Consider the following 10,292-nt stretch of genomic DNA (forward strand, 5'->3'; position numbering starts at 1 on the left):
TCCTCAGGGAGATGTTCCTGACCGCCTTCTCTAAAATTGAACCCCTCAAATCTTAGGACCCCCCCAGTCCCCCTCCCTGCATCACAGTCATCTCTGTCGGACATATTGTATATTTCCTTGATTTAGGACCAGTCCATAGGTATCTACTGAGCACCAAATCATGTGCCAGCCCCTGTCCTTTTTGTTACTGTCCACCTCTCCCCTAGAGCGTAAGATCAGAAGGCACAGATTTTTGTGTTTTGTTTATTGCTGCATCCCCAGCACCTGGAGCAGTGCCTGGTACATAGCAGCTGCTCAGTAAATTCTTTTGGGTAATCGAATGAACTGAATGAAAGGTCGAACATCAGCTTTAACATCCTGCTTTGACATCAGCTGCCTGTCGACTCTGGCTGTGGTGAGCCGATGGTAGGAAAGCTGCTGAGACCCCAGGCTCTGTGGGGCCTGAGCCTCTTCATCCATTTCCCTTGGCTTCTTTTGCAGGGTCCGCCTGGCATGAGGGGCTCCCCAGGTCCTCCAGGCCCTATTGTAAGTATCTGTGGTTTCCTGGTCCACTTGAGAAGCTCTCAGAGAGGTCATAGTGCTCCAACACCATTTTGCTGCTTTGTCTTCAGGAAGCTGGGCAGGGCAGAAGGGGGAACTTCCACTGCCTGCTCCTTTCCCCGTCAGAGCATCTGTGGGGACTGCGGACTCCCACCACCGAATCCCCTGGAACTGGCCTGCTCTGCCCACTCTGCCCTGGTCCTGCCTAGAGGAGGCCCTCGGGGGTGGCACCTGTGTTTCCCTTCCCCATCGTTGCTGTGTTTTGCACAAGGGATCCAGGTTGCCGTGGGCAGGGGTCCTAGGCTTCTGAGTTGTGGTCTCCGCAGCCAGGAAAGCGTGTGGCGCCCTGGCCAGATCTCTCCATGCCCCTGTGACACCAGTTCCCACAGGGGCCAGGGGCTGAGATGGAGCTGCCCTCCATTGCTCTGTAGGGCCATTTCTAGGACAAGTCTACAAAGGCCAGACCAGGAGCATCCACCCTGGAGTCCTCTGTAGCGTTGATATGGCAGGAAAATAGAAGTGACTAGAAAAGACTGGAAGAACTGAAAAATGCTTTCTTTGGAGGAAAAATGGCTGGTGGGAGCTATCTTAGAACCAGGGAGCCACCCACCTGGGGGCCTGTGGAAGTCAGGTAACAGGCCTGAGGGGCTTCTAGCCCATTTAGACTCGGAAAGACTTGGGAAGGGCTGTTTGATTCTGGGGGCTGTTTCGTGTCTCTGCTTATGGCAGAGCCATTTTTCCTGGAGCCAAGGGGAGGAGTAGATACCTCTGGGCCAAGACTTCCAACGAGTCTCCTTTCCAGCTGCCTTGAAATATTCCCGTGACCTCTCCCATGACCCCTCAGCCCCAGACTGTGCCCCAGGGAGACTGTGCTTGTGAGATGTGACCTGCCTGTTTCTCCCACCAGGGCCCCCCAGGTTTTCCTGGTGCTGTTGGCTCCCCCGGATTGCCTGTAAGAACCTAGTGCTGCTCGACCTCCCCTTCCCCCACCAGCCAGGTCTCTGTGGCTTTTGCTTGTCTCCCTGTCACGCCCTCACCTCCATCCTGCGTGTTTGTCGTCGTCCCCCTGCAGGCATGGTAGCTAACGACACAGGTTCCCAGAGGTCCAAACAGCTTAGACATTCTCCCAGGCTCCGCCTTCTTCCCATTCTCCTTTCTCCCCCGTCTGCTTTCTCTCCCTCATCTCTCTTCTCTCCGCTTCCATTTCCCTTTCCTCTTCCACGATCACACATCACTCCTTAAAAAGACCTCTGGAGCTATTTCACTTTCTTATTTTAAGCTGGTGCCTCTAGGGGCCTCTTTTATTCCTCCCTTTTCGTTTCTGCCTCCTGCTTCTCCCACCTTTGGTGTTGACTGAAGATTTGCTGAAAGTCATTCTTGGGGCCCTGCCAGGTACCTGGCACAGAGCCCAGCAGAGATGCCAAAGCTTTAGGGCCTCGCAGTGCAAGCTGGCACAGGTTTGCTGCCCTGCTGCTTGGCAGGGCTGTCCAGAAGCACCCTGGGGACCGAAAGGTGGCCATGCTTGCACCTTTCCCATCATCCTAGAGGAAACTCTCAGCTTCCTCCTCTTTCTTTCCTCTTCCTTGGCTCCAATCCCAGTCTGCTCCAAGGCTGGACCTGTGATGCCAGCCAGTTGGGTTTCTGGGTGTCGTGGGGCCCTGCCCCTCTGTGCCCAGTATCTTGGCCTGCTCCTTCTGCCCGGTGTCGTTAATTGCTCTGCCTTCGTCATCGTCACAAGTGTGTTTAAATCATCTGCATCCTCACTGTTGCTCCCTCCTGGGTCATGGACACTAACCTCTTGTTTGTCAGATTTTGTGTTCCCGGAGCCTGGCTCTTCTTCTCCCAGGCCCGGTGATGGAGGCCCAGGGAGCAGGGCCCCTCCTTGTCGCAGTTCCACTGTCCCCACGTCCTCATCCTGGCCAGACCTTGTCTGTTTCTGCTTGCTTGGGTGAAGGGGCCATATGTCCGTCTAGCCATCTCTCTTGTGTTCTGGAAAGGTTTGGGTACCATCTCTTGTGGGCAAAAGGGAGAAGGGGCAGACAGAACCCCTTAATAGTGCGGTGAATCTGTGAAGGCCAGGGCAAGGAGTGAGGGGCGGAGGGCTCTGGCTTCAATTGAAATTGATATCCCTTTCCACCCTGAAAAGTGATGGGGACTGCTCTGGAGGGAGCCTTCCCATGTCTCTTCCCTGCATCCCTAAAAGAAGGTGATTTGGGCTGGGGTGGGGGGGACTTGGACAGGTAAGTGTTGGGTATCTAGTGATGCATTTTGGTGGGAGCATCACTCTAGGGACACTTCTCTTGACAGTTGCCCCTCAAGGGGAGCCCACATGTGTCACCTTCCTAAAGGTGCACCCCAGACAGTTACCACAGTAGGGCACACCAATGACAGCCACCTGCCTGAGAGGTACCTTCTGGGAGTCACTCACCTTGGAGGCATATCTCTATAGTTACCTGTCTTGGGGGATGTGCTTCTGAGAGGCACCTATATAAGAGAATTTATACCTCCAACAGTTACCTTTGTGGGGCTCGCTCCCTGTGGACATCTTGCTGGGGCTGTAGGGCTGCCACCAGCCACCCCTACCTCTGCCTGGAATGGGAACAGAGGCCACAGGGCAGTGGGCAGGAGTCAGGGGCTGGGTGGGGAATGCTCTCTCCTGCGGTTTCTCATGATTTTTCTCTCCAAGGGTCTTCAAGGAGAGCGAGGCCTCAGGGGCCTGACAGGAGAGAAGGGGGAACTGGTAAGAGGAAGCTGGCAGGGGTTGGAGATAGACGAAGGGCCCTGGGGAGATAGAGTCTGAGCCCCAGGGGTGACTGCTGTGTGGAAGATGGGAAGTGGACTCCTTTCGAAACTCTCTGCCCCTCGGCCCTGATTCCCTCAGTATGGGGGTCTTCATACCCTCTTAGGATCAAAAGAGGCCGATCTCTGTAAGGGCAAATACCCTTGGCCCCCGGCTTCTACCAGTACCCCCGGGGGCTTTTACCTTCCCTCCGCCTGCAGCACTCAGCAGGTCCTATCTGGTCCCCACTCCCTAGTCTTTGTCACTCCCTGTTCTGGGCCTTTTCCTGTGGCTCAGCTCCCAGGGTCCTGGTCAGGCTGGTGCTTGTCACCAGCCCCAGGCCTGAGGTGGCAGTCAAGACCTAGGGAACCTGGGCTTTGGGGAAATGGCCCATGGTGGTGGCTGTGCTGGGGTGGCGGGTGCCTGCTGAGTGGGGGCTCCAGGCTTTCCGGCTTTGACCACTCTTTTGCCCCGGAAGGGGAAAACAGAAACATTAGGGAGCTAATCTATCATGTCTACTTTTCTTTGCAGGGTCCTCCAGGGCAACCTGGCTACCCAGGTGCCATGGGCCCCCCAGGACTGCCTGTGAGTAAGGGGACCTTGGTTCTGGGGTACCAGGGCCTTGGGGTGGTAGTCAGGACAGGACCAGGCTTGGGCATCCCTTGGCAGGCTCCTTCCTTTCTAAGCATTTCAGCCCGTGCCTCTGCCAGGCCGTCCGTGCACAGCCCCTACTGTAAGTCCCTTTGGTATTGTGGCTTGGCCCCACCACTCTAATTTGGGGGCTCTCTACAGTTACTGCACTGAGAAGCCAGGACCCGGCGAGACTAAGATCTGCTTCCGGGGGAGGTTGAGAGAGTTTGAAGGACAGCACAGAGGTGCCACCCCATACAGGAGCCTGCTGGGCGGGCATGTACCTGCTTCCCACTGAGAGCCACAGTGGTGGGTGAGGAGCAGCCGACCTCTCTCCTCCCCCAACTGTCTGTGTGCCAGCTGTAGTCTCCACCCTTCACATTAGCACTGTGATGAGCGGGCCGCGGGGCTAATTCCACTCTCTCTCTTTGCTTGCTTGTCAGGGCATCAAGGGAGAGCGTGGCTACACCGGGCCCTCGGGAGAGAAGGGAGAATCGGTGAGTCTGAGTCGCAGCTCAGTGCGGGGGCGGGCGCGAGCCTTCAAAGGGAGCTGATCCCTGCCCGCCGCCTCCACCACGGCCTCCACCACCACCACTAGAGATTTTCCCAGAAGCCTGTGATGGGAGGACATGACCCCTGCTTCCCTGTCCCCTGAGTCACTCCAGCTCCGGCTCAAGCAGTCAGCACTGGTGGCTGCGGAGGCAGGAGCGAGCGTGAGGAGGATCCCAGCAGGATTCATGGAGCCGATGGCCCAGGCTGCCGAGGGGAGGGGGACCAGGAAACTGCCCCCAGCCCAGCAAAGGCAGGCTGGAAGGGGCAGGCCAGAGATGCCCAGGCCTGGGTTCTAGACCCAGCTCAGCCACCTGGCCTGTTTGCTGCAAGCCTGGAGCCACCCTTTGCAGAGCCAGGCCTTTACTGAGCTCAGGACCTGAGCTGCTGTCAGATGAGGACACCGAGGCTCACGTGACACAGCTAGTTAGTGAGTTAAGGTGGAGCTGACACTCGTCCTGGAATGTGTTTGTGATAAACTTCCCAAACTTTAGCCTACCCTTCCTCCTTGCCCTGTAGGCGAGGCCCCAGTGGGTGCGGCAAACCCTGCCGTGCATTTATTTAATACCAAATATTTCTCATGGGCCTGCTGGGCGCCTGGCTCTGAGGGTGCAATTGCATCCGTTGTCTTCATGGAGCTCACATTCCAGTGGGGGAGGCAAGGAACAGATGAATAAACAAAAACATACAAATTATGAGAAGTAAAACCAATGGAGAAAATAGGTAAAGGGCTTGGGCCGTGTGTAGGGTGCTATGAGAGGAGGGTCAGGGAGGCCTCTGAGGAGGCGGCATTTGGGCTGAGCCCTGGATGGAGTCGGGGAGGGGGACACATGGTCGTCTGTAATGGGGACTCCCAGAGGGAGAGGCCATGGGTTGGGGCGCTGAAGATTTCTTGGACGATTTCAAGAGACCTAGAAGGGGTCTGAGAATGGTGGGAATTCTAGGTCTATGGGACAGCCGTGCAAAGGCCCCGGGTGTGAACGCATAGAGCGTGGTTAGGGCACAGCGGCTGACTAAGCAAGGCAGAAGATGAGAAAGGGAGAGGGAAGTGAAGCCGGAAGGGTGATTGGTACCGGATCACAGAACGCCCCGAAGCCCAGCGCCGGCGGAAGGCATGCCCCTCGTTCAGTTGGTAGAGGGGAGCTGCGAAGGTTTTGGAGAGAGAGAGCTGTGTTGAAGAAGTGAAGATGGCAGCCAGTTGCTGGCTGAGTCGGAGTGAGCCAGGAGGTGGCAGGACTAGTTAAGAAGTTGGTTCAGTCGCTTAGGCAAGAGAGGGGAAGCCTGAACAGACCAGGGAGAGGAGTCCTGCTGGCTTAGGGGGTCTTCCTACCACATCACCTGCCTCTGCTCTGTGCCCCTGTGCCCTGCCCCACCCCCTCATTGCCTATCCCCTCCAGTCAGAGTGACTGATTCTGCTCTTTTGTGTCCCCAGGGCCCACCAGGATCTGAAGGCCTCCCAGGTCCCGCAGGACCAGCGGTGAGGGAGGGCGGGACAGGGAGATGTGGACATGGGGACCCCTGATACTGGTCCTGCCCCAGGACTTGAGGGGAAAGAGATTGAGTTCAACTGCATTGTTGTCCGTGGTGACAGGGTCCCCGAGGAGAGCGAGGACCCCAAGGGAACTCGGGTGAGAAGGGTGACCAGGTAAGTGACAACTGGGACCCAGCTAGCTGTCCTGACCACAGTGGATGGCTGGGGGTGGGCAGTGAGGGGTAGGACCCTCTCGTGTGGAGGGGTGACCAGCTCTCGTCTCCGAGTCCCCATGCATCTTGAATTGTGACCTCCCACCTCATGCCCAGAGCCTCACCTGCTGGCCATCTTAGGCAGAGTGGAAAGCAAGGCCCCACGGCTAGAAGCAACTCTTTCCACCTGGGTGGCCAGGCACGGGAGAGGAGGTGGCACAGCAAACTGTCTCTTGCTTCTTCCCCTAGGGATTTCAAGGCCAGCCAGGCTTTCCAGGCCCGCCGGTGAGTGAAAATACAAAGCCAGTTCTGTCTGATGTGATCCCATCTGGGAGGGGCAGGCCTGACCAAGCCAGGCTGGACAAGATGGGCCTGGAGAGGGGAGGGAAGAGGCATGGGAGAAACGGCCTGGGTGTCCAGGCCTGATTCCAGAAGCCAGGACCTGGAGAGCAGAGCCTCCTGGGTGGGCCCCAGCCCAGCAGGCCCGCCAGACTCAATGCTCCTGGGTGGTGTTTCTAGAAAGCATCAACAACAGTGAAGCGCACACAGCAGGAAGAAGGAAGGGGAGCTCCTCCTTCAGACCCATGTTCATTTCCACCTTCTCCTTTGTTGATATAGGGTCCCCCTGGATTCCCAGGCAAAGAGGGAGCCCCTGGCCCACCCGGCCCCCAAGCAGAGAAGGTGAGCAGAACCCCATGTTGGCCACAGTCACAGATCTGGGCTAAATGGCCCTCAACCCCTGTCCCACCCCCAGCAGCAGGCCTTTGGAAATTCAAAGACTTCCTCGATTACATCAGGGAGGGGAAAGGGGAGGGCTCCAGGATGGCCCCAGCAACTCCCTTACCAGCAACAGGGCCCCGGGACCACCCAGTAGGCTCCTAGGGATGGCAGCTGGGCCTAGAACACCTGCCAGCCTGTGTGCAGCCAAGGAACCCACCTGATGGAAGAGGGTGGGTGGGGAGGAGGCGGAGGGCTATAGTGAGAGGTGGGTGACTAGGATGTGACAGGCCAGCCCAGGCCAGCTTCATCTTCCTAAGGGGGAAGGAGGCAGGGGAGTTTTGAGATGGAGGAAGCTCGCTGACACTGGAAGCCCCACAGCAGGAGGAGCTCTGGGCATTTGCCTTCTAGGTCTGACAATAGTGGGAAGAAATCAACCTGGAGGGGTTTTCTCCGAGTGCCAAAGAGGGCCCTGTGGCCTGGCAACAAGTCCGGGGAGCCCCCACACTGGCTACCCTCGGGTTTGGCTTGCTAAACTGCCTTGGTCTGGGGGTTGATGTCTCTGTCTCAGCCCAGTCTCGAGGCTCCCGAGATGCAATGGGTGAGTGATGTAATGAGGCCCTAGAGTTGACTGCGAGCTTGGATCAGGTTGATCATGGCCCAGAGAGAGGCCTACGCCCTTGCGGGGAGCCCCTTTCCTCTGGAAGCACACATAGCACAGCCTCTTAGAGCTGGAAGGGACTTACAGAAGGGCTGACTTGGTCTCACTACTCACTGTTTGGGTGACAAAAGGAGGCCCAGAGTGGCTGAGGCATCCCAGGGGCACACAGCAAGTCAGAGACAAAGCTGAGACTTCCCTCCCAGCCCAGGAGAGCCCCCAGGCCCTTGGCTACCTCCCAGTGCCAGTGCTTACTAGCCATATTTGAGGCTGTGGTGGGGGCCACCTTCCTTCCCTTCTCTGTGAGGGACCTGCCAGAGTCCTCTGTCCTTGCTCTGTACTCCAGGGCAGCCTGCTCTCCTTAGGCTGGTCATTGCAGAGCATCCCAAACCTCTGGCCAGTGGTTCTCACTCCCAACTCCCTGTGGGGCTGACATTTCTTGTGGCTGTGCTGACCCCTCCTGGTTATAGGTGGCATTGCAATGCCACCCAGAGCTCTTTTCCCCACTCTGTGGGGGTCTCTCTCTAGCTGGATCCCTTCCCTTCGGCCACCCCCATAGCCACTGCTCCAGGGTAGCCCCCTTCTCCCCACTGGAGAATGCAGCAGCCTTCCCCACTGAGCTGACTTCCTCCCCTTCCCTTGTCCTATAAGCATTCTAATTCACATGTCTGTTCTCATCACTCCCCTACTTAGAACTTTCAGTGGCTCCCCAGTGCCTGTAGCAGAAGTTTTCAGACTTTATTTTGCAGTCCCCAAGCCTTTCCATCACACAAAAGGTCATGTGAACACTCAGTCTATAAAACAGATACAAATGGAGCTGCTCTGGCTAAAGCAAGTATAGGGAGTCCTGGAGTCCCACCCTCTGGGCCCCCACTTCAGGCCCTCAGGGCTCTGAGAAGTGCAGTTTGAAAATCACTAGTCTATTTGATAAAGTTGAGCGTGGCATTCAGGGCCCACCCCCAACCAGGCTCTAACTCCTTTAGCCTCCTCTCTCAATGCACCCACCACATGGGCTCCCCAGACACCCCGGCTAGGCCAGGCATGGGACCACTTCCAAATCCTTATCCTTCTCTGAAATTCCACGTGGCATTCCCTTTTCTCCTCCACCTGTGCAAACCGCAGACATCCTGCAGAGTCTAGCATCTGGTGACTCTTCCGTGGCACTTTCCCTGGCCCTGGCTAGAGTCAGCCACTCTGTCTTTTGAACTCCTATAGCCCCTTATTCACACAGAGCACATGGACTGTTGCATTGCCCCTGATTGTAAAGCCCGTGACCCTCACGGGACTCTGAGCTCCTTAGGGACAGGGGCCACCCTTTTTCCATCTGGGGGAATCAGAGGCTATATAGTACTTGGTGCCTTGTTGAGACCCAAGTGAGTCGAATGCCTTCAGTTAGCACGTGCTGCTGAGCCAGCACCATGCCAGCCCCTGGTCAGCCCTGAAGAAGGTGCTGGACTGAACAGGCTCAGGGAACAGTGAGGAAAGTGGGGTACTTTGCGAATGAAGACAGAGCCTCCTGGGGGAATGCGTGTCAAACCTATCCAGTTAGAAGCCAGCTGTCCTGACTTCCAGTAGTCACCGAACCCGTGGCCCAGGGTCTCCAGCATGGGGTGAGGGCCTGCTGACTTTGTTGGGGGGCTTGTTTCCAGGGCAGTGAGGGGATTCGAGGCCCATCAGGCATGCCTGGTCCCCCTGGGCCGCCAGGACCTCCTGGGATTCAGGTGAGTGTGTACCCTCTTAGGCTGACAGGCGTGGTATGTGTGTGGGGGCACGTGCGTGCACAAGTGTGTGTTTGGCAGGGCTGAGAGTTGGTTGAGGGGTGGAGAGGGTGGAGGCGCTGGGTCAGGCCTCCCCACTCCGAGAGTTCCAGCATGGGCATGCAGAGACTTTTTTTCCTGTTTCTAGGGTCCCGCCGGCCTGGATGGTCTGGATGGGAAGGACGGCAAGCCTGGCCTGCGGGTGAGATGATGGGCCGGGGAGGGCAGCCCCTTCCTTTTAATTCCTTTTCCAAGAGCCGAAGTCAAGGGAACCCTGATAAAGGGAACTGAAGTGGCCCCACACCTCTGTCAAGGGTGCCCATGCCTTCCCTCTGTCTGCCTTTCACCACACCCCACCTGCCTGATGGAACCTTGGTTTCTCAGTTCTCCTGGTAGCTTAACCAGCTTGGATGAGCTTGGCCTCACAAAAGGCAGAACAGCGAAGGGAGTAAATTTCTATCTAGAAACTTAGGCAGCCAAATAAACCTCAGGGCCCCACTGGGCTGGGTGCTCAGCTTGGGGCTTGTGCAGGCAAAATGGGCCTGAGCTGCCACAGAGGCATAAGGAACCCAGACCCTAGCCCTGTCCAAAGCTCCCATTGTCTGGAATCAGAGGTTCCTAGCCTGTGAGTGGGAAGATTAACCCGAGTGACCCAAATAGGCTGATGTCAGAAAGAACCAGGCTACAGACATAGAAGAATTCAAATGGGCCTTGATCCTTGGGTCTGGTTTTGCTGGGGAATCTGAAAGGGATGGGACCATTGCAAAGGGCGGAGCATCTAGATTGACCCCCTTCTGTACCCAAAAGAAAGAAAACTGAGGTTGAGAGGGGCTGGGATTCACACAGGGGCCTCAGCCAGTCAGAGGCTATGCCCAGCCTGGTGTCTTCCTTCAGCTCAATATACTATTCCTCCATCCCAGGAGAGCTGGAGAAGGGAGAACACAATGGTGAATGAGTTGGGTACAGGCTGGATGAAGCT

At 56.8% G+C, this 10,292-nt stretch overlaps 1 protein-coding gene across 1 annotated transcript in view; it reads left to right on the forward strand.

The window, feature by feature from the left end:
* COL16A1 (collagen type XVI alpha 1 chain) overlaps positions 1-10,292 on the forward strand; it is a 49,077-nt gene that overhangs the window by 28,917 nt on the left and 9,868 nt on the right. The window contains 11 exon segments of the mRNA XM_025041456.1: positions 481-525; positions 1,448-1,492; positions 3,227-3,280; positions 3,851-3,904; positions 4,393-4,446; positions 5,931-5,975; positions 6,090-6,143; positions 6,431-6,466; positions 6,800-6,862; positions 9,206-9,277; positions 9,462-9,515. Of these exon segments, the coding sequence (XP_024897224.1) occupies positions 481-525; positions 1,448-1,492; positions 3,227-3,280; positions 3,851-3,904; positions 4,393-4,446; positions 5,931-5,975; positions 6,090-6,143; positions 6,431-6,466; positions 6,800-6,862; positions 9,206-9,277; positions 9,462-9,515 (576 nt within the window).

This window comes from Pteropus alecto, unplaced genomic scaffold, assembly GCF_000325575.1.
Source record: "Pteropus alecto unplaced genomic scaffold, ASM32557v1 scaffold39, whole genome shotgun sequence".
NCBI classification, from domain to species: domain Eukaryota; kingdom Metazoa; phylum Chordata; class Mammalia; order Chiroptera; family Pteropodidae; genus Pteropus; species Pteropus alecto.